This window comes from Grampus griseus (assembly GCF_964374135.1).
Source record: "Grampus griseus genome assembly, chromosome: 10".
Taxonomy (NCBI): Eukaryota; Metazoa; Chordata; class Mammalia; order Artiodactyla; family Delphinidae; genus Grampus; species Grampus griseus.
In genome coordinates, this window is record NC_139004.1 from 101,932,896 (window position 1) to 101,956,055 (window position 23,160).

The 23,160-nt window shown below is 58.7% G+C and overlaps 1 protein-coding gene across 3 annotated transcripts in view; it reads left to right on the forward strand.

Moving 5' to 3' along the window:
• Positions 1 to 4,648: 4,648 nt before the first annotated feature.
• IQSEC1 (IQ motif and Sec7 domain ArfGEF 1) overlaps positions 4,649 to 23,160 on the forward strand; it is a 110,928-nt gene continuing 92,416 nt past the window's right edge. For all 3 annotated transcript variants that reach the window (XM_082662973.1, XM_082662974.1, XM_082662975.1), the window contains exon 1: positions 4,649 to 4,904. In XM_082662973.1, the coding sequence (XP_082519099.1) occupies positions 4,837 to 4,904 (68 nt within the window). In that variant the 5' untranslated portion in view covers positions 4,649 to 4,836. The remainder of the gene's footprint in view (positions 4,905 to 23,160) is intronic.

The following is a 23,160-nucleotide window of genomic DNA, read 5'->3' on the forward strand; positions in this document are numbered from 1 at the left end:
GGCATCCCTCCCACCGGAGGGTCCCCTCCTAGGCTCCCCGTCTTCCTCAGCGAGTCCTCACGTGGTGTCTGGCGATCAATACGTGTGGAATGGATGAAGGAGCGAACAGACAATTGCTTCCTGGAGGCGGTGGCCTTTGAGTTGCACCTTGAAGGGCAGTGTATGGAGACCTGGCGGAAACAGCGGGTCCACTAGGAGTTGGTGGGCCGTGCTGACCGTGGGGGTCTGTGCCCAGGGGCGGGGTTAAGGGGCAGTGTAGCACCTGGGCTGGCAACGGTGGAGGGGGGCCTTCCCTGGGCCCGAGGGCGGGCGAGGGAGCCTTTACGAGAACCCAGGGAGAGCCCTGTGCAGAGACCACGCACCAGGCACTGCGGCTGCAGAGGGCGCAGGACAGGAGCGGGTGGGGCAGTGAGCTCCTCCTCCTGTGGTCTTGCCATGCCTCCCGCTGGCCACACCCACCGGAAACGGGGTGCCTGGGGATGCAGTCCATGGCCCAGAGCAGAGTGGAGTGCAGGTGGCAGATGGGAAAGGGCCTTGCCTGCCTGGCGAGGTCAGCAGTGGGGAGGGTGCTGGGTGCTAGAAGGACCCTAATGGTGGATGGGGGTTTGGGGAGGGACGGGACTGGCGGAAGGCAGGGGGAGCCTGCAGAGGCTGCGCACGGACCCAGCCAGGGGGAGGGGGCCAAGGTCTGGCCTCAGAGACCCCATCACCCCCAGCTCACCGCCAGGGAGTGGGTTGGGGACGGCCATTTGCTGGATGAGACGGGCCGACATGGAGTAGCCCCTTAAGTCAGAGGTGGGAACTGGGGGGGGTTCAGAGCCCTAAGACCACGGACGCCCCTCACCATGCCAGCAGAGGGGACAAAGCCCACTGGGCCTGGAGGCTGGACTGAGGTTCGCAGACCCTCACTTGGCCCCCAGAGGCGGGCCACGCCCCCAGCCCCGTCCTCAGGCCGGGTCCTCACCCACTGCCCGCCCCCCGGGCTGCTGCCGCCCTCAAGCGAGCAGAAGCCCTCGCAGGCCAAGTGCACCGTGGCGTTGGTGTCTCCCAGGGAACAGGTGTGTCCTTTTCTCTGCCTGGGCGGCAGTGACCTCACCCCCAGTGGGCCATGTGAGTCACTGGGCCGAGGGTGGAGGCCCGGGCAGCTCTCCGCAGAGTCTGGCTTTGGCCGTGAGGCTGGGAGAGGGACCAGCGGAGGGTGTGAAGGTTTCCATGCCCTCTCCCCGCCTGCTGCTGTGGCCCCGTGTCCTACGGGGGTGGGGAGGGGGGACAGCAGTCACTGAGCACCTCACACATGCCCAGCGGTGCCCGGGTCTCTCAACATGATGCTGACGGGGGCTCACCGGTCCTGCAGGAGATGGCCCTGAGAGGTTAAGTCTCACATCCAGCGTCACACGGTTCTTTGGCCTCGTAGCTCTTATCCGTCACCACAGCCGGGAGGGGAGGGATGCTTGTCCCATTGCGCAGAGGAGCAAACTGAGGCTCAGCGGATGATGCGTGTAGGGACGAGGGCATCAGAGGGGAACCAGGAGTCTGCGCCCGTTCTCGAGAACAAGCCACCGTCGGCATCAGGAAACCTCGCAGCACTTGGAGTCTCAGTGTGCTCATCCGTAAAATGGGGATAATGACACCCACCCCTCGGGGATGGAGGAAGCAGAGAGGGGACGTGACAGGTGCAGTGTGGAATCGGTGGGGCAGCCCCTGTACACCCCAGGCCACCCCCCGGGCCCTCTGCCATGTGACAGCCTCCACTGCCATCAGCCCTGGGGCCGGTATCGGGCCAGTGCAGGGCCATGTGCAGCTCAGGTTCGAGGCTGGACCAGAGTGATGGCCATGGAGTGGGGCTGCCAGGGGTTCAAAAGGCAGATCGTCAAGGGCCGCCGGTGAAGGAGAGCGTGGGTGATGGCGCCTGGATTGGCCCCTGCTGGGTGGGCCCATGGGGTGAGCTCCTCTTGTGCCCCAAGGGATTCCTGAACCCTCACACAGTCTCCCCAGCCCATCCTCACCAAGGAGCAGCCTTCTGAGGAGCAAGTGACTCCCTGGGAGCTGAGAAAGCCGTGCTCCTCCCCTGGCCTCAGTTTCCCCATCTGTAAAGTGGAGGGAGGGAAGCCCTAACTCGGTGCTGCTGGGAAGGAGATGGACCAGGTGGACACAGCCAAGAGGAAGAACGAAGGATGGGGCCCAGGACCTCCAGAGCTTTTGGTGATGGGACAGGTGTGTCCTCCAGGACGAGAGCGACTTGAAGGAGGCCCCCTCAAGGGTCTTGGGCCTCTGGTCTTAAAAATGGCCCTCTCTCTAAGATCACCTCCAGGGCAAAAGGGCCACGTACTCCCCTCTACCGGGTGCCTGCCATGACTGGTGTCTGGCACAGAGCAAGCCTGTGACAAATACTCCTCCAGCTGGGCGTCAGTGCTGAGCCCAGGACCAGGGGGTCGGCCCCAGAGCCTGGGGCAGTAGGACCCATGAGACATGGGAAATCAGAGGCTGGGGGCCACACAAGGCATGGGGCAGAGACAGAGAAGGCTCCAGTTTGCCAGGGACGTGACAGGTCATGGATGGAAACTTGGGGACCAAGCAAGAGGCGCGGGCTGGCAGGGAGGAGGGTTCAGGAAGACAGGAGGAGGACGAGCTTGCTGCCACCACCTGTTACACCTCGTGACCCTGTGGGGACAGGGGCCCAGGCCGGGGGGGTGAGTGAGGCGGTGGATGGCTGAGGGGATGGACGGATCGATGGGGAGTTTGGATAAGAGGATAAATGGATGCATGACTGGAACAGAGGGAGGGAGATGTGTGTGGACATGTGAATGGATGAATGGGTCCATGGATGGTGAGTTGGACAGGTGGGTGGGTGAATGGATGTGTGAATATAGGGGTGGGTAGAGATGTGTAAACAGAGCCTGCCCCCACCCACAAAAGATGTTGAGGAAACTTCCACTAGTAGGAGGACAGACCCGATAGACCTTGGAAGGGAGACCTTGCTCTGTGTGGCACAGGAAGTAAAGCCAGTATGAAAAGTGACAGGGAGGCTCTATCCAAAGGAGAGTTTCCCTAGGTCAGTGGAGGCCCATGATGGAATGTGCAACTTTGAAAGGTAGTGAGGTTCCTGTCACTGGGGGTATTCAAGGGTGTTCAAGCTGAGGATGGGCAGCCACTTCCCCAGAGTGCTGTGAGGAGGTCCTGTGGCAGGTAGGGGCCTACTGTGGTGGTGTCTGATAACAAAGAGTGAGAATTTGTGTTCACGAGGCCCCCAGGGAGGCCATGGCCTTTGTAGAAGCCTATCTTCCTTTCAGATAAAAAGTTCTTTCCTGGCTTGGGGGAGAGACAAGCGTGCAGCTGCTGTCCTCACTGTGGGAATCGGGCTGGAATCCACAACAGAACTCCCATCCTGCACAGGCCAGGGCGGGGGGCCCAGGGACGGAACAAGGCTTTGACCCGGAGACCCGGTCAGGCCCAGCTCCATCCTCCCTGACTGTGGGCAGGTGATGCCCCTCTCTGAGCCTCGGTTTCCTCGTGGGTGAAGTGGGGGCCCTGACGGCCACTGGACATGATGGCGCTGGCAACTGGGTGTGAGGCTCAGGGCTGCAGGGTGCTGGGGTCTGGGCCCACCTGCCTTCTGGAGGACTTCCTGGGGGCCGTGGGCTGGGAGAAGTGGGTTCTGTGAGCACCCGCCTTGAGCTGTGAGTCACTGTCCCCAGGGGCTTCGCCTGGGAAGCCCCAGCTGCCTGCCCTGGGCTGGGCCTGGGAGCAGCTGGCAGGGGGCGAGGGCAGAGGCTCCAGCTGGGGCCCTGCCTGGAAATGCCCCAAACCCGGCTCAGGCCCAGACCCCACAACTGCTGAGAGGAGCCCAGCCCTCCGACCTTCCTCCTGCCCCACCTGTGCACGGAGCAGCTGGCGTCCGCTGGCTGCTCCAGTACAGGCTCCGAGAACCCATCGCACGGCTCACATCCCACCTCCGCCGCCTCCTAGGTCTGCGGCCTCGGTGACTGACCGCCTCTGTCTGTGCCTCACTTCCCTCACGTGTAAAACGGAGCTGATGATCAAATGCACCTTGGAAAGCAGTTGGGAGAATTGGTTAGTCAGTTCTGGGCCAGTGCTCAGGGCTCCATGAGGCCGAGGTCGGGGGGGTGGGTGGGGTGGAGGTAATTGAGGTCAAGGAGGGGCAAGCCACCCCCAGGCTCGTCACGCAGCAGGGAGGTGGCCTGGCCAGGGCTGGAAACCTCATCTCCCCCACCAGACGGAGATCCTCGAGGGCTGGCGCTCTCCCAGGAAGCAGACAGCCCCTCTCCGCGTCCTGGCCGGAGCTTCGGTGGGCAGGGCTAGGGCTGCAGCGGGCGGGTGTTGGGTTTAGGCCTCTGGGGAGATGAGGGAGGATGTGGACCCGCCCTTGCCTCCCCGCCCACCTCCCTCCTCGGGCTCAGCCTCTCCAGTCCCAGTCCCAGGCCGGCCTCTGGACGCAGGACCAGACCCTGGGCTCCAGGCGGACGCCCCTCACCCAGCCCGCCCTGAGTGACTCACTGCTCCCCTGGCCCCGGGCCACCGCCGTCCCCTGGCAGGAAGCCGGCGAAGGTTGTGCAGGAGCCACGGGGTCTGGTGCACGAGGGCCGCTCAGCCAGGAGGGTCTGGAGCAGCTGCCCGGGGACTGCACGGCCGGCGGCTGGGACCTGCGGTGGCCTGTGGAGCCAGCGCCTCCTCCAGGCCCCCAGGCTTTGGGCCTTTTCTTTCTTCTTCCCACCATGAAGAGGGAAGCGACCTGAGAGCCAGACCCCCAGCCAGAGCGGACCAGGGCCGGAGGGCAGCGCCGTGGGCCCTCGGCTGCCCACTCCCCCCTAGCCAGGCATGAAGGGCGGTGGCAGCGCCGTGTGGAGCCTTATGTGGAAGTACTGCATCTCCGTGAGGACCCTCAGGTACCAGGGGGTGTGCGTGTGTATGCAGCCGTGCCTGGCTGTGCCCCAGCGGGCAGAGGCAAGCGGCCACTGGGCTGGCCAGTCGCGTTGGCTCTACGAGGTCCAGGGCAGCCCGCCCTGGGGGAGCAGGGAAGGAAGCACGAAAGGCCACCCTGGCGCTCTCCTCTGAGCCTCTGATGGGGAGGGAGCAGGACAGTGGGCCAAGGGTCTGGGGTGCCCAGGTGCCCCGGAGCATGCCTGGCAGGTTCGGTGTGGCTGGCAGTCTCCCCAGCGTGCACGGGAACTGCGCTTATCACAGAGCGCACCAGCCTTGGGCACATCTGAGTGACCTGGGCCCGTCCCCAGCCTCCCTTGCTGTCACCCCTCGGTGAGATGGGCTCAGAACGCGGGCAGGACTGTTTCACACTGTTGTCCACGCAGTCGCTGAGCCCGGACTTGGGCACCAGGCAGCCCAGGGTCACTGGCTTTTGAGGGTGAAGTGGCTTCACCTCTCGGGCCAGAGTTTCCCACCTGCAGATCCTTGGAGGCTCAAAGGGAGGATTAAGTGAGGGAACAGAGGGTGGAGCCTGGCATGCGGCCAGCGTTGGGTAAGAGGTAGCTGCTGACTTCCCCCTCCGTGAGCTAGGGGGTGCCCAGAGCCAGGTGCAGTGGGGGTGGAGAAGGAGGTAGAGCAGAGCTCCACCCCTGGGGAGAGGGCACTCCCCCCCACCCCCACAACACCAATCCCAGCCCCACCCCCGGGTTGGCTCCAGCCTCAGCAGCTGCTGACAGAGTTCAGAGCCAGGAGCAGCGACCAATGGATCCTGTGTGATCTCAGACAAGGCTGGGCTCCACCTCTGTCGAGGGGTTGGGAAGGGCTTAGAGGCCCCACCTATTTGGATAACACCTTCCTTCGGGCATGTTTTTTACTTCAAGGGGAGGTTTTAGGAAGGATAAGGGATTGGAAGATTCCCTTCCCTCTTTCTTCCCGCCTTCATTACCTGGTATGTAAACTATATAAACTCTCCCTTGCTTCCTTCCTTCCTGCCTTCCTTCCTTCTTTCCTTCCCAGAATATTTGTGACCACTTAACATGAAATACCTACAATAAAATAAATAGTAAAACATCAGGATCAAGAAAAACACAATTTAGAACAGGGTATCATGACCTAGCAGAAAAAAAAAAATAGAATAGAGATATGCAGGGTCCTGAGGTCCTTTTGTTGAGATGAAAATTGCTGAGCTTCCTAGCAGCCAAAGGGAAAAGGGAAACCCAGACACCCAGGTCGCTCTCACGGTGATAAGAAGCTATCATTTCCAGGACCACAGTTGTCTCTGCTGCTGGGGGAGAGTGTTTGGGACCCTGGGCCTCATCCTGGGTAGATGGGTGGGTGAGAGGCATTGCAGGGACGGGCCTTGGGCCTGGCTTTAGGGAAACAGGGCAGACAGTAAGGGCTGAGGCTTTTTCTTGGGTGGGGATGCAGGCTGGCTGTAGGAAAGGAGAGGAAAGCTCACCCCTGGAGTGAGTCAGCAGCCGCTTGTTCCTCCTCAAACCCTGGGACAGACCTCCTCAGGCGGGTACCTTGGAGGCCAGGCCAAGCAGGGGGTGAGTCCCTGGGTGCCTTTCCCTGTAACCGCAGCAGGATTTTCCTGCGTCTTGTTCTCTCCTGCGGTTTCCGGGATTGGCACTCTGGAAGCCTCAAGGGTTGTTTACAGGATGCAGTGGGCCCAGGCCTGGGAGGCCCTGCCACGCTTTGCCAGGGGCTCACCAGCTCTGAGGATGAGCAGCCCAGCCTCGTGGAGCCCTGCAGGCTGGCCTCTCCAGGCCTTTCCTCATCTTCAGGGTGGGAGTAATGGCACAGCCACCCGAGGGCTTGTGGGGCTCGAGGTCAGTGCCCACTCAGTGTTTGTGGGCACTGCTGGCCGTACAGAAGCGACAGGCAGGCCTGCAGTGCAGGGCCAGTGTGCACACTGGCAGGGTGGCCGCCTGGCTGTCAATGACAGAGGACCGGCTTGGGGTGGGTGAGGGCACCGTAATTGGCCCTGGGTTCTCCCCAACCCCCCACTTAGAGCCCATAAGTACAGGGTGCTGTGTGGTCAGCAAGGAGGATGGTGCCAGTGTGGGATGCACGGGGTGGGCTCCAGGCTTCAGCACACACACCCTGCTCTGTGCACCCCCCACCCCACCCCTTGGAGGGCCCCCAAGAGGGCAAAGGCCACTCCCTGAGACAGACGGACAGACAGCTGGAGCAGGCCCTCGGCGGGATCCCAGCCCCCTTGGCTGCCGGAGGCGGGTGGGAGACCTGAGTCAGCAGGTCTGCGGCCCCAGGCGGGGCTAGCGGCAGCCACAGGGACAAATTGGAGGGTTGTGATCGGACAGCGCATAGTTTTCCACTTGCGTCTTCAGATTCCCCTCCGCGTGTGCCGGTCGCCCTGGCTGGGCCGCTCACGTCTGGAAAAGCGCGAGGTGAGTGGGGAACAGGCCGCTGCTGGCTGGCCCTCCCTGGCCCTCTGCCCGGGGCCCCGGTGGCTGCAGCCAAGAAGCCGGTGGCAGGATCCCTGGGACTTGGCCTGAGGTCCCTGAGAGGGGACCCCTGGGCTCAGGGCGTCTCCTGGACAGATCTCCCGGGAGCTGGGCACACGGCGTCCCAGCCAGCAGCGGTAGGTTGTAAGATGTGCAGTCACGGGCCAGATGCTGAACTTCTCGGGCCCGTTTCCTCGCCTGTAGAGTGAGGGGAGCGGTGCCAGCCGGGCGGGCTTCTTGGGGAGATCCTAAGGGGGTTCTGTCAGCTCGGCACCACTGACGCCGTCCCCTGCCTTCCCTCCGAGTCGTCTGCGTCCTGAGGACTGTGATGGAGTGCGGGGGAGATCAGGCTTGGCAGTCAGGCTGCCCAGAGTTTGGAAGCAGCTCAGCCCTTTCTACCACGGGAGTGACTTTTAGGGTGGTTCTGAAATTAACTGAGTCGATGCCTGCGGGCCTGCCTGCCTCTGGGGTCGGGCCGGAAAATCACTGGTGCACCTGGCATTATTTGGGGAACGAGAGGTTGCTTTGTGCCCTGGGGGCCAGAAGGGCATTTGAGCTGCCAGGGGGGCGGGGTGGCCCAGTTGGGATGCAGACCCTGCCCCCGGCCCCTCCCCCACTGTGGTGAATCTGGGGAGGAGGGCAGGGGAGCAGCTGGCAGCCAAGCTCCGGGAGCTCCCAGGGAGCTTCCCGGCCAATTAGCCATCTGATGCCCCTCAGCAGGCAGCCTGCGTGCACTCGTCCTGGGGCGGGAAGCGCGCTGCCTCCCAGCCTGGCCAGCTCTCGGTCGCGGAGATCCTTTCCCACTTGGAGCTGGGACTTCTCTTCCTTTGATGCCACCCCCCACTCTGGGCTGGGGGTGCTGGCCCTGTGCTCAGGCCCCCGGCCCACCTCCGCCCCTGTCCTGACACAGCCTGCAGTGGCCGGGACTCCCAGTCGCCTCCTCACCTTCTCCTGTGGACACACGCCAGGCTCTCCTGGTCCCTCTCTTGGCACCAGAGCCGAGTGCAGCCAGGGCGGGAGATCCCAGGCAGGGCAGAGGAGCTGCCGCCTCCTTGCTCTGGGCGCTGCCCGAAGCTCATGTGGATTCTTCTGGCAGCTTCTCTCCCCTCTCATACGTGGGCCTCCCTGAGCCTCAGCCCTGCAGGCCTGCCCCCTGATCACGCGCTGCTCCGTCGCCTCTGTGCAGGCACGCTGCTTTCTCACATCCACCTGGGAGGGGCACCATCCCCAGGGCAGAGGAGGAGCCTGGGGCTCCGGGCCTAGCGTTATTAGTTCCCTCTCGGGGTCACTGGGGAGACCTTTCTTGGTGGGAGCGCGCTTGCCCTCAGAGAGCCGGGCAGGGGGGATGACGGGGGCCAAGCAACCCCAGCAGGCGTGGGAAAGGCTGACTGCCTACTGTGCGCCGCGCCCTGGGGTTCCGGCAGTGAGTACGTGGACGGCCAGGGTCTCACAGGGCTGAGGTTCGGACGGGAGACCAACAGGAAAACGAATAGATGAAGAGGTCTTCAGACAGGGATTCAGGGAAGAGGGTTAAACTGGGAGGCGTGATAGGACGAAGGGGCAGGAGGGGCCACGTGACCTGGGTGGTCCCGAAAGGCCGCTCCCAAGTGTCCTTCAGCTGATGAGTGGGTCCATCCGTGCAACGGGATGTTACGCAGCCGTGAAAAGGAGTGACGTGCTGGTGCACGCTATGACACGGACGCACCTTGAGAACGCCAGCCTAAGCGACGTGAGCCAGTCAGGAAAGGCCGCAGAGTGTGTGGTTCCACTTACACAAACGTCCGCAAGAGGCAAGTCCACAGGCACAGGAATAGACTAATGGTTGTCCAGGCTGGGCGGGGCCGAGAGGGACTGCTTAATGGGTGTTTCTTTCTGGGATGATGAAAATATTCCAGACTTAGATGGTGGTGATGTTTGCACCACTCTAAATATACTGAAACCATTGAACTGCACACTTTATTTTTATATTTTTTATTTTTTTGGCTGTGCTGCAAGGCATGCGTGATCCTAGTTCCCCGACCAGGGATCAAACCCGTGCCGCCCACAGTGGAAGTGCGGAGCGCTAACCACCGGACCGCCAGGGAAGTCCCGTGAATTGCACACTTTAAATGGGTGAATTTTATGGAATGCAAATTGTATCTCGATGAACCTGTTTTAAAACAAGGCAAAGAAAAGAAAGGCCTGTGTGAGGGGGTGGCCTTGAGTTGAGCACGGCAGGAAGGAGTGAGCTTGTGCAGAGCTGGGGGAGAACTAACGTTCCAGCAGCCAGCACAGCAGGTGCAAAGACCCAGAGGCGTAACGTTAGAGACAAGGGTCAGGGAGAGAAGGAATGCGGTGTCCCCAGGGTCCAGGACCACATTCTTTTGAGGACTTGAGAGTTGACTGAGGTTGGAAGAGAGACAGGGCAGGGTTTGAAGCAGGATAATGACATGACGTGCTTTCTGTTTTAAAACAATCACGGCTGCGAGGAAATGAGACGGTGGAGGGGACAGGGTGTGGGCTGGCGGGGCTGGAGAGACCAGTCAGGAGAGAGATGACGATGGATACCCCAAGGAGACAGACTGGCAGAAGGTGGCAGTGATCGGTCCCACAGTGGGGAAGGCTTCCTGGAGGAGGGGCCTGGGCAGGGCCTCCAGGAATGGGGGATGGGCCGGACAGTGGCGGGGAGTGGCCAGGGACTCTCCAGGTGACCCCACTGGTGTGGGCACGGGGAGTTGAACGTGTGGAGACCCGCCCGACCACAAGGAAGGCAGGCTGACCGCCCCACCCCTGCCATCCCCGGTCCCCTCTGGGCTGAAGCAGCTTTCAGAGTAAGTAGGGTAGTGTCCTCCAGGGCCACCTGTCACACGCCTTTGTCCTGCCTGCTCAGGCTGGCCCACAGTGAGAGTGTTAGCTCCGTGTGGCCAGAGACCCAGCCGGGCCGGCGCTCTGAACAAAGCAGCCTCGACGAAACTCGAGTGGCCCCGAAACGCGATCGGCCACGAGAGACCGGCCAGGCAGGAAGCTGTATTATTTATTGAGCAGAGCCCGTGGGGCGTGCCTGGTCCGGGGCCCCTTGGACGGGCCAGACCTTGAAAGAGCCCACTGGGCAGCGTCCGGGCCCTGTCGGGGGCGGGCGGGGGCCCCAGGGTGCCTGGGGCGTGGTTTCCTGGACGCCGGCTGAGCAGGGAGGAAGTCGGTCAGGCCCTGCGGGGGGAGGGCCCACAGCTGGTCCCGAGGGGCCACGGAGGCAGGCAGGGTGCTGGGGCTCCAGGAAGACTGCCGCCCTCTCCGTGGTGACACTGTGAGTACCCACCGCCTGCCCAGGAGCAGGGAGAGGGGCTCGGCCACCTGGGTGACCTGCGAGGGGCCGTCAGTGTTTGGGGCAGCGGCTGGGGTGAGGGTCTCTGGCGCGCTCGTTGGGGTTTTGGGTGTTTCTTGGAACTGTTTTTTGTGCCTTCTCACTGCCTGGATGGTGTGGCCCAGCTGGCCCAGGTGCCCCAGGTGTTTCCCCACAGCTGCTTGGAAGGGCGGCCACGGCTGCAGGAGGGAAGTCCGCTCGCTCCCCTGGGGGTTAGACCCACCCCCACGCCCTGGAGGGAGGACAGCCAGGGCCCCTCAGCCCACCCGGGCCGGTTGGTTCTGTGCCTGGGGCCCCACGACCCCCCCTCCCGCCCGAGAAAGAGGAACTCTGGCCCAGGCCCACTTCACAGCCAAGTGAACTGAGGCCCCAGAGGCCCCCAGAGCGTGGTCGGTGCATCCCCCCCACTCCCTCGCCCGAGGAGCCCGCACTTGGAGCCCAGGGAGACTGGGCCGAGGGCGCAGGAGGCTTCGCCGGGCTCTGGGACCCGGGCTTCCTGTTTGTCAGTCCATCAGGGTCAGCTTTGTCCCGAGCGGACACTGCCTGGGCAGCTCTCCCCCCACTGGCCCCGCAGTGGCCCGGCGCGTGTCCCCTCGGCAGCCCCAGCCCCGCCGACAGCTTCACCTTCTTTCTGAAATGGTGCAGCATGGAGCCATGAGGCTTGGCAGATCCCGGGGCGGGAGGGACTCAGGGACAGTCCCGGTGGGTGGGCAGCTCTGTACACACAGAACGAGCAGCTCAGTGTGGCGCTGGTGCCGTCCCTCGGGAAGTCCCCTTTGGCGCGCAGGGGACCTGGGCCACCTGCCCCTCGGGGAGATTCCCCGCTGTGTCCTGCTTCCCCCTCTAACCCTCACAGCAACTGGGAAGCAGAATGGCTGTCACCTCTGGTAACGTGAGGGCGTCCATGTGGCGTCCCCCGGCCGGCGTACATAGGGGAGCCGGGGTTTGAACCTGGAGCTACCCCCAGCCCCTCGATGTATCATGCAGCCTCTGTCGGGGCAGGAAGTACAGGGGACAGGGGTCAGTGGATCCCATGACGACCCCATTGCTGGGTCTGTTTCTCCCTTTGCAGGGGTTGGACTCCAGTCCTGAGGAGGGTCTGCTGCCCCATGAGCCCCCAATAGCCGGGACTGGGGTGGAGGAGGCTTGGCTACAGGAGTGAGAGCTCCAAGGCTGCCCTCTGAGCTGGGGTCAGCGAAGGCTTCCCCTGACCCATCCATAAAGCTGCCTGATGGCCCAGAGGGCCAGGGGTCACGGAGGACCCCAGTGGTCAGACCGCTCAGAGCCCAGGGCTCCGGCCCCCAGCTCGGCATCTCCAGCAGTGAGCTGCTTCTGCTGGGCTCCAGGGCACAGCTGCGGAGCCTGGCCAGGTGGATGCACGCTGGTCCAGCCGGGCAAAGGCCACCCCGAGGGCATGCGGGACTCTGGGGCCGGCGCTTGTGCCGGTGCCTGGGACAAGCTGCTTTCACTCCCGAGGCCTCCTGTCCTCGCCTGTGCAAAGGCCGTGGAGTCAGGAGCCAAGCACCCCACGACTCTGCCGTCTCAGCACCTTGCTTGCCCATAAGTTCAAGGATTCCACTTTTATTGAGCACCTACTGTGTGCCAAGCACTGTGTTGTCTGGGGATCCAAAGGGACAAACGAACCAGACAAAAAGTCAGGGGAGGGGGATGGATAGCAGGGAAGGGGCACCAGGGCAGACGTGATTTATTTTCATAGGTACACGTGGCCTATTTGAAACAAAGCCAGCTAGTATACCAGATTGATGATTTCACAGTTATCAATGCTTAGGATGGAGCAAAGCTAAAAAATCAAGAAGTAGGTAGATGTGAAGTTGACTTGGAGAGCAGGTGGCGGGCAGAGAGGGCCCGCGTGGCGCAGGGTCGTGGGTGCCTGGAGCTCTGAGCGGAAGCGTGGCGAGTGGGGCTGAGCTCCGCGTCTGCAGCCGGGCTGTGAGGAGGGATGTAGGGCATCCCAGCCGCTCCCTCCCCTGAAACTTCTGGAAGTCCCCAGACCAAGTCCCAGTTGTAACGTGACCCTCCTCAACTTGGCTCTGCTAAGATCGGTCCTCATGCCCAACCATCCCTCCTCCTGACCCTCCGAGTGAGGGGGTCGCGGCTGTGTAGACATTAGGGTCTCATAACGCTGGGGGGTCCCGGCTCTGCACTCCCGCCTGTGGGGGCCAGGTCAGGCTCCGCTTGCTCGAGCATGAAAGGAGACTGCTTCGTGGTCACCAGATACATTCAGATTTGATGGGTGTTCCTTCCCTGCCACACCTCGAAGAGCCCACATCCTCGGAGAGTTTCCCTCAGGCCTGGATACTTTCCAGGTGACCCTTTCCCCCGGGGCATGGCCTGGGTGGGACACGGAGTCCACGGAACCGCCTTGGGCCCATCTCCCAGAGGCCTGCTGGCCTCATCCTGTTTGGAGCCCCTCCCCTGGGCTTGGAGTGAGCTGGGGCTATGCAGGACCCTCACCTACACCATCAGAGAGCCAGAGCAGCTCGGCCTTCAAGACCCCTGCCCAGAAGTGGGGCTACTGCCACGGCAGGAGGACCGGCCAGGCGTGGGCAGGGTGTGCCTGGATCTCCATGTGGCCCCCGAGCTGGGGCGGGGGTCTGCTGAGCACAGCATCTGCAGGCCGTCCGCCAGGTGAGGGAGGAAAGGAGGATCCGCACCGTGGCCTCCGCTCCGAGTCCCCCCCCATGTGGGCCAGGCGAGCGTGAGGCATCCTCTGACCTTCACTGAGAGTCTGTGAAGGAGGAGTCGTTACCGCAGTCGATGGATGAGCAAACCGGTGCCCAGAAATCCCTATCAGCGTGACATCACCTGCTTTTAGGAAACAGGTGCGAGGGCTACGGCCCGGCAGAGCAGGGTCTCTGGGCCGCACCCAGAGTGCTGGGCCTGGACGCCGGGCTGTGGTCAGGCTGCTGACACAGGCTGAGAGCTCAGACTTTGGTGTGAGTGTCACTCTGCTGCTTTCTTGGATATGTGACCTTGGGCGCTTCAGGTCACCTCGCCAAGCCTCATAGTAGACGACCTTCTAGTTGCAAGTGACAGAGAAATCCAAAACAAACAGGCTTATGCATTGAAGGGGCTCCTCTGGCTCATGGAACTGAAAAGTCTAGGGGTAACTAGCTTCAGGAATGGCTGGATCCAGGAGTTCAATTTATGTAATGGGTTTGGACTTTTCAACCCTCATGCTGCTTTCTCTCTACTGTCTTCATTTTGGCCTTCTCCACGTGGGTGCCTGGCATGTCGGGAGTGTTCCCCAACCCTGCGATGGGCTGGCTGCAGGGCCAGGCTGTGGCGAGCCGCATGCTCTTTCTGTCCTGGGATGTTGACAGTGCCCTGGGGGAGATGGGACAGGAAAAGAGGAAGTTACGACACAGGCAGTCAGAGCTGAGCAGGGGTGAGCTCCAAGACCAGTGGGAGCCCAGAGGAAGAATGTCAGAGTTCACATCCGGTCAGGTTCCCCAAAGGCTTCCTGGAAGGGGTGGCAGCTCAGCTAGACTTTGAGGTCTTGGAGTTGGCCTGGGGAATGAGAAGTGAGGGAGCAGGTGCCCTGGGGTCCAGTCTGGGGCTCAGGTCAGCTCAGGATCCGCACACGGTGGGACTGACCTGGCTGTGCTGGGTTCTTGGAGCTCCTGCCCAGGCTCAGAGGTCAGGATGCCTGGGGGGTGGCGGTGAGGGAGCGACAGGGCCTGTGTTTGGGTGATAGATGGCCCGGCTTCTAGGCTGTGAGGACAAGAAAGAGAGCACTTAGTGAGCACCTACTGTGTGCCTGTAACTCTCCATCTGGCCTCGTTCTGGCCGCAACAGCCCCTGGAAGCTCCGCATCCCCTGTTTGCAGAGGATGAACCGGGTGCTTGATGAGAACAAGCCTTTTCTAGATACGCCCGTCAATCGTATTTCCCTGCAAAGTTAGAAGGTGCGCTAACCCGCTGGCCGGGCTCAGCGGCCTCTGCTCTGCCATCAGGAGGCTGCAGGGCTGCCCCGTGGCAGGGTCGCATGGGGAAGCCACCGTGTTCAGAGCGGTTGCGTGTTGAAACACCTTCCCAGAAGACTAACCACCAGGCCTCCCCTCACACTGGCAGCAAACACGGTAAATCTGAAACCTGATGCCTGCAAAACAGGGGCGCGTCAGAGCCAGAGGCCAGGTGTGAATTGTGAAGCCAGGGACCCCGACGCCGCAGTGGGTATGGACGGCCACCCGCTCTGGGCAGCCAGGAAACAAGCTTGGTTCTGAGCTTTAAGCGGCGAATTTTTAAACCCCTTCTAAACTGCTCCTCAAGTGTGTTCACGGGCGGCTGAGATAAGCCAGGGTGGGAGCAGGAAGATGGAGGGTCAGATCCCAGCTCCCCCTTCGGCTGCCGTGACTCCTCGGGCAGCCCCCTGTGCCTCTCTGAGCCTCAGTTTCCTCCTCTGCAAAATGAGGGTAGCATTTCACAAGGTGAGGATTAAATAACATTATACTTGGGCGTGTCCACGTGTAATGACATAGCAGTGGCTCCGTAAAGGTCAGTGATTACGTTGAGTAAAACTACTGTTCTCAGTTTGACTGTAACATTTTTTAAATTGTCGTTTTTGCAACCATGGATTTGAGACAAATGGGAAACTGTTTGGTTCCGGGTATATGCCCCCTGAGGGCAGGCACCAGGCCAGTGAGACCTGAAGGTCAGGAAATGCACTTGGTGAGTTAAGAGCAGATTTTGAATTTGTCAAATCCCAAGTCAATCCAGGGTGTTCTTCTCCTCAAAGATCCAGTGAGACAAAAGCAAAGCACTAGTGGCCTTTGCCCGAGGGATATAATCAAGCGTGGCAGCAGGCCAGAGCCGGGTGGCCGTGGCTCTTCGGGGGTAGGGGGGTAGCATTTAGGAGAGGTTTTCAGGGGAGCACAGGCACCTGTGCTGGGTCTGGAGTGGGCAGGTAGAGAGGGAGGAGATGGTGGGTGGATTCTGTAGGTCGAGTCCCCGTGTGTTTGGGGAGCAGCAGTCAGAGTTGGGTGGTGTTGGGTCTGGAAGGGATGAGGGCCAGATTGGGGCCAGAAAGCAAGGCAGGTGGGCCGGAGCCCGGGGTGCTGTGCTCTCTCCGTGGGCACAGAGGCGCCGTCGGGGCTTTTGAGCAGGAAGGTTAGATTAACCAGTGTTCTTTCGGCGGCAAGTGAGAAAAGCAAACAAACAAAAACCCAGACTGGCTGAAGCTGAGGCTGAATTCATTGCCTTCTACTTCTGAAGCAGACAGGGCTTTGGGTACAGTTTGATTCAGGAGCTCACACTATTTGTCAGAGACACTGGTGTCTTTTTCTCTTCTTTCCCGACTTCATTCCCAGGCAGTATCTCTGCTCGTGACGGGACTGACAGCTCCAGGTTTACAATAGTCTGACAGCTGATGATCCCAACAGAAACGGTTCCAACAAACTCCCAGTACAGGCTCGGGTCACATGCCCATCCCTGGACCAGTCACTTTGGTAAGGGGGCGGAATACTGTCAAGTTAGGGATCGAGTCCCTGGACACAAATTAGATAGACTAAGAGTGGAGGAGGGGGATCCCCCAGAGAAAAGTGGGGTGCCTTACTGGAAGTGAGCTGGGAGGCTGGGCAGGCACAGACATCCAGCCTCCCCGCCGTGATCTGATAAGACCCTCCAGGCGCTGTGCTCGGCGACTTGACCTGCACCATCCCTTCCTGTCAGCACCATAGGCTAGGGTTTCTTATAATTCCCATTTTGCAGGTGAGAAAACCACGGCTTAGGGAGATAGTCACTTGCCCAAGTTCACATCATTAACAAATGTCCTCACACCTCAAATCATCCTGACCCCGAAGCCCAGGCTCTGAACCATTTGCTCCACTGCCTCCTGGTCATCAGACCTGCGTTTGAAGAAGATGCCTCAGGACCTCAGATGGAGGATGGATTGCAGGGGTGACCGGAGGCAGAGGATGGGCAGGAGGCTGGTGCCACGCAGGCAGAGAGGAGGGCAGCCCCGAGGGATACAGCTACGGGGCATCTCAGCCCCTTGGTCCCAAACCCCTGCCAGCCCAGCTCTCCTGTGATGTGTCCTGAAGTAGAGAAAATATACAGTAATATGTGAGTGTGTATGCACACACACACATGTGTGTGTGTATTCATTATTGTGCCTCCTGGTTCCCGATTGGGGCGATCTTAGTAGGAGGGTGTGAGGTGTGAGGCTCTGGGGCTGGAGGCTGGCTTTATGCTCCTGCTGTGGGCACAGGGGCACTTCCAGGGCAGTTTCCGGAGGAGGTGGTCAAAGGGAGGTGACCACCCACCTGGCATAGGGCCAGGGTGGGGAGTGGGCGGGATGGGGAAACAGCCGCTCCTCACTTCCCTTTTCAGCCCTAAGACTTCCCAGGAGAGAGTCCCACCCTCCTGATGACATCACACCAGGTCAGAGGTCATTCTGCCCACACCTTCCTTGCAAAAAGAGGAAACCGAGGCATTGGGAGCACAGCGTGTTCTGCCTCGCTGTCGCCACTTGGGGAAGTCTGGCGGCGTGAGTCCCAGCCCTAGATGGCCTGCTGCCTTGCTTTGTGACCTAGGGCAAGCCACAGAGCTGCTCGGGGCCTCAGTTATATCTGCAAAATGGACCTACTGTTACCTCACAGAGTGGGCAAATGAGAAAACCTTGAAAGGACTGGGTGCAGTGCCAGGCACCTCACAGGTGTCAGTGAATGCTGGCTGTGACGATTCCTTCCTTTGCATGGTCAGCTCAGAGGGACGAACAGCTATAGATCCCAGGAAGCTGGGCCCAAGATCCAGCTCTGCCGTCCAGGCTGTATGGCCTTGGGCAAGTCACCTCATTTCTCTGGGCCTCAGTTGCTTTACCTGGGAAATGGCTTTTGCATCACCACCTCAGGGGTCACTGAGCGGACTGATGGAACACCCTGTCCACGGGATGGGATTTTCGGGGGCGTCTCTTTCCCACTGGGCGGTTGGACGTCCCCTCCCCGACGACTCCCCTTCCTGCCCTGGGAGGGGATCGAGTGAGTTACTCTGTTGGTAAATCTTTCCGCTGAGCACCTGCAGTGTGCCAGGCACTGCCCAAGCGATGAGGAGGTCAGACCAGGATCCCTGGCGTCCCGTCTCCCAGGTGGCAGCTGGCCCCCAGCTGGTGCCGCCACTGCTCCATCATCTGCTGGGCCAGTTACGGGAGAAGGGCCCCCGCGGAGCCTGCCTCTGGACGCTGCGTGGCTGCTGAAGGCGGAGTCCTTTGCTGACAGCTCCCGGGCCTCTTCTGGGGGTCCGCGTGCCCCCGTCCTCATTGCATCGGGCTGGGTCGGTATCCCCGCCCCCGGTGTGGCAGTGTCCTTCTGCCTTCCCCTGTGGCCCCAGTTGGGAGTTGGAGGAGTGTCTGCAGGGTGTCCCCTGCAGGGTGTCCCCATCCCAGTAACTGCCCTCTAGAGGCTCCCGACCCGCTGGGAGCAGGCGGGCTGGGGAAACGCAGTGCCAGAGTGGGAACTGGGCAGCCAGGCCCCCGGAGACTTGCTGAGGTGGGAGCCCTAGGGCCTCCCCCTCGCCGCTCCAACCCTGTCCTCCCCGCCACGAAGCAGCGGCGTGGGGAGTTGGGATGGCTCCATGTGCACTTGCCAGCTTTTCTGGTAAAGGGAGGACGCCTTTTCATCTCCCCAAATCCCACACATACCACCCCCCCGACCAGTGCACATAAGGGTTAGTATCCGTGGCTGAAAAATCACGGTGAGCCACTGAGAACCCATTTTACATGAATGTGAAGTCTGTGAATTTTGTTCATCGCACAGCATCTGTTTTGGTTTGAAAGATGTTAATGTGTGAAGCATAGTATTTGGTCTACCAGCAGCGTATGTGGAATGCGAGAACCCCTAAAATAATTCAGGGGCTCCCAGCCTGGGAATCGGTGGACTCTCCAGGAATGGGATGGGTAGCGCCCGGGTGGTGGAGGGGTGTGGGAGGGTACCTAGACATGGGATGAGCAGGGACACCCCCTGTGGGAGGTGTGTTCACAACTGCATCAGCGCCTTTTCTCCTTTGGGGGCCATGGATTTATTCTCAGGGGTACTCAAGTTCCACTCAGTAATATTTTTACGTGTGGATTCATTACAAGTTATTTTGTAACAATTTCAATCTTGAAGAAGGCCTGCAAGAATTTAAAAAAAAAGAATTCTCCCGTGTACCCTTCACCCACTTCATCATAAGTAACATTTCACCCGATTTCAGTCTCTCACAAAAACATTTTTTTCTCCCCGAACTATTTGAGAGGTCATCGCAAACATGCAACCTGGGACTTCCCTGATGGCGCAGTAATTGAGAGTCCACTTGCCGATGCAGGGGACGCAGGTTCGTGCCGCGGTCCAGAAAGATCCCACATGCCGCGGAGCGGCTGGGCCCGTGCGCCATGGCCGCTGAGCCTGCGCGTCCGGAGCCTGCGCTCCGCAACGGGAGAGGCCGCAGCAGTGAGAGGCCCGCGTACCGCAAAAAAAACAAAAACAAACAAACATGCAACCTAATGACTCTTACTCCTAAATAATACTTCAGCATGTTTTCTAAGAGAAAGGACACTCTCTTACATATCTGCGGTCCAATAGCCAAATTCATGAAACCTAACATGGTCACAGTACTAGGATCTAAAGTACAATTTAGGGACTTCCCTGGCGGTCCAGTGGTTAAGACACCGAGCTTCCAATGCGGGGGGTGGTGGTTCAATCCCTGATCAGGGAAATAAGATCCCACATGCCACAGGGTGTGTCCAAAAAGTAAAAACTAAATAAATAAAATACAATTTAGAGTTGCATTTCACCAGTTATCCCAATGATGTCCTTTATGTCAAGTTTTTCCCCGATCCAGAATCTTGCATTACATTTAGTCATCATGGGTTTTCATGAAGCTTTACCAAGGTTTACTTTGTATCATAAAATTCACTTGTGTTAAGTGTACAATTTAATGATGATTAGTATACTTAGAGCTGTGTAATCGTCACCATGATTTTAAATCATTTCAAATCATCTTGAAAAGAAATCTGTGTCTGTTTTCTATCACTCTTTTGTCCCACCCCAGCCCCCGACAGACACTAATCTACTTTCTGTCAATAAACTTGCCTTTCTGAGCATTTCATATAAATGGAATCATCTAGTAAATGACCTTTTGTGACTGGCTTCTTGCACTTAGCCTAATGTTTTCAAGGTTCAGGCATGCTGTAGCAGGTGTTAGAACTTCATTCCTTTTTTTTGCTGATTAGGACTCCCTCCGTTGTATAGATAGACCACATGTAGTTTATCTACTGTCCTCAGTTGATGGACATTTGGGTTGTTTCCCCAGTTGATGGACATTTAGGTTGTTTCCCCAGTTGATGGGTATCTGGGCTGTTTCTACTTTTTGGCTATTATGAATATACTGCTAGGGATATTCACTTACAAGTTTTTATGTGGACATGTGTTTTCATTTCTCTCGAGTAGATACCAAGGAGTGGAATTGCCAGGTCAGGTAGTAACTCTATGTTTAACTTTTTAAAAAACACACAACTGTTTTCCAAAGTGGCTGCGCCATTTTTTATTCCCACCAGCACTGTATGAGGCTTCCAGTTTCTCCAGACCACCTGGACGGCTCTCTAAAAACTGAGTTCTGCTGTCTGGTTTCTGTGGCTGCCTTTCCTATTCTGTTTTTGAACACGTGGTCTTCAAGGGACCCTCCAGTGTGGTCTCACTTAACTCTGGATTCATTGTTCCCTAAAGTGGGGTCTGATGAACGTTGCAAACTGTATTCTTAGGGGTCCACCAGTTCTTAAGTTTGAGAGACCCTTAATATAGAGCCATCTCTCAGACGGGAAAGTAGAGGCCCTTATAGAGAAAGTGATGAGTCCAAAGCCGTGCATCTGTGAGTGCCCACAAGCCAGCACGGAGGCCGCGTGGAGTAAATAAGAGCCACTTAGGAAGTCGTTCAGCACCCGCCCAGTTTTCTCACCTGTAAAATGGAGGGGGCGTCACCCATCTCTAGAAGCAGGAGCAATAGAGACAGTGTGGGTAGAGAGCCCAGCTCAGCTCCTGCCTGATGCAGAGTGGACACCACGTGTGCCCACCACCTGGCCTTGCACCCGGCCCCCTCCTCCGCAGCATCTCCTCTCCCGAGCAGAGCAGCCCCGAGGGCCGGCTCCCGGCTCCAGCTGTCCCTCCCCCTCACGCACCTCAGCTGTCCCCAGTGCTTAGCCACTTACTGGGCACGGCTCTGTCACAGGCCCTGTACTGATGCTGGCAAAACAGAGATGATTCCTACTCCATCCCCGCCCTCGGGGACTTTGGGCAATGAATAGTCTCATTAGCTGATGATTACAGGACAGCGTGGCAGTGGTTATTTTTACAATCAATAGCTAACAGTTATTGAATTTCTCCTATGTGCCTGGTCCTGTTCTAAGAACTGTGTCAGGATGTACAGGGCATTGTGCGAGCCAAGATGTCTAGAGGAGGTGACATTTTTGCAGCTGGATCTTAAGGGTGGGTTTGGACTTGAGCTAACAGGCAAAAAGCACTCTTCAGGAATTTTTACTAATTTGGTGGGTGAAAATAGTATCTCATTATTATGGTATGCGATTCTTTATCAGTAAGGTTATATATCTTTTTGTATGTTTATAAGCCATTTATATTTCTTCTTCTCTGAGCTACCTAGTTAAATCAGCTGGACACTTTTATTTTCATGGTTTTCTTATTGATTTGTTAGAACTCTTTGTATATTGATGAACCAAAGGGCATAGTATGTGCAAATACTCAGTGTTGTGGAACAGCATGGCGTACTCACAAGACATTAAGTGTAGCTTGACTTTGGGGGAAGCAGCTGAAGATGGGGGGGTGGGCAGGGAGGCAGAAACTAGTTCTGGTGCTGAACTGGGAGCTTAGACTTTATCCTCCAGGTCATGGGGAGCTTTAGAAGGGTTTTGAACAAGGAAGGGATGTGATTGAATCTGTATTTTTTTTAATATAAATTTATTTATTTTATTTATCTTTGGCTTCGTTGGGTCTTCGTTACTGTGCGCGGGCTTTCTCTAGTTGTGGCGAGCAGGGGCTACTCTTCGTTGTAGTGTGCGGGCTTCTCATCGTGGTGGCTTCTCATTGCGGGGCACGGGCTCTAGGTGCACGGGCTTCGGTAGGTGTGCCACGAAGGCTCAGTAGTTGTGGCTCGCAGGCTCTAGAGCACAGGCCCAGTAGTTGTGGCGCCCGGGCTTAGTTGCTCCACGGCATGTGGGATCTTCCCAGACCAGGGCTCGAACCCGTGTCCCCTGCATTGGCAGGCGGTTCTTAACCACTGCGCCACCAGGGAAGCCCTGAAGCTGTATTTTTGAAAGTTGCTTTAAATAAGGGACAATGATGGGTGGAGGGATGGGCTAGGAGGATAAATTGAGGCCAGAAAGTGCAGAACCGTGAATGTCCCGCTGAAGAGCGTCAGTTTGGTTTGCTGGGCAATGGGGAACGTTCTGGGTAACGACAGGGGGTGGGGAGAGGAGAGGGGCAGGATCAAGGCCATGGCTGATCCCCGGTGGGGTAAGTGGTTCAGTCTCCCTGCAGGAGGCTTTGCCCCCACTGACGTCTCCTTCCCACATGGGTGCCCAGTGCTGGCTCGTCTCTTCCTGCTCCGAGGAACTGATCTCCAACCAGACAGACGGGACTGTTGCCAGGGCTGATCTGGAGAGGAAAGATGAACCAGGAGTTTCCAGGCAGGGCGCGGTGGGTGGGAGAAGAAAAAGGGAAGAGCATGGTGGCCAGCCTGGAGGGGCCTCAGAAGTCATGCATTCCATAGGCCAAGGAAGCTGACCCTCGGCTTCCGCTCCCACAGCGCAAGGCCGGGAAGCCCCACCTCCCGGCAGCATTCCACATCAGGTTGGCTCTTCCAGTGAGAAGGTTCTCGGTCTGGTCTGACGTCAGAGCTGCACGGAGCCTTGGCACTTGCCTTATCTCAGGCTTCCTGCCTGCTCGATTGAGGGGACCTCAAGGCTCAGAGGAAGACGATCCTCCCGCGGTCACACAGGGAGTGAGCCCCAGCCCGAGTCAGAGCAGGCCTCCCAACTACGCGTGCAGACTCAGAAATGATTCTTTTTAAAACATAATTTTTTTAAGCAGTAGTACATGCAGAGGGCACAAAAAATATTTAAATGGAACATTTCAGTGAAAAGCCATTCTCCTACCCACCCTGGCCCCCAATTCTCCACACCCTTCCCCAGGGCACCACTGTACCAGTTTCTTAAGCACCTTTGTCAGAGATGACACATCCACACACAAGCAGGTACCCTATACCCTGCTCTTTTTTTACATAAAAGGTAACACACCATACCCTGTACTGCACCTTGCTTTTTCCACTTACAAAAATACCTTGGAGATTGCTCCTTGTCCGTCATGTACAGAAGCTGCATCCTTTTTGACCGCCGCGTAGGTTTCCACCGGAC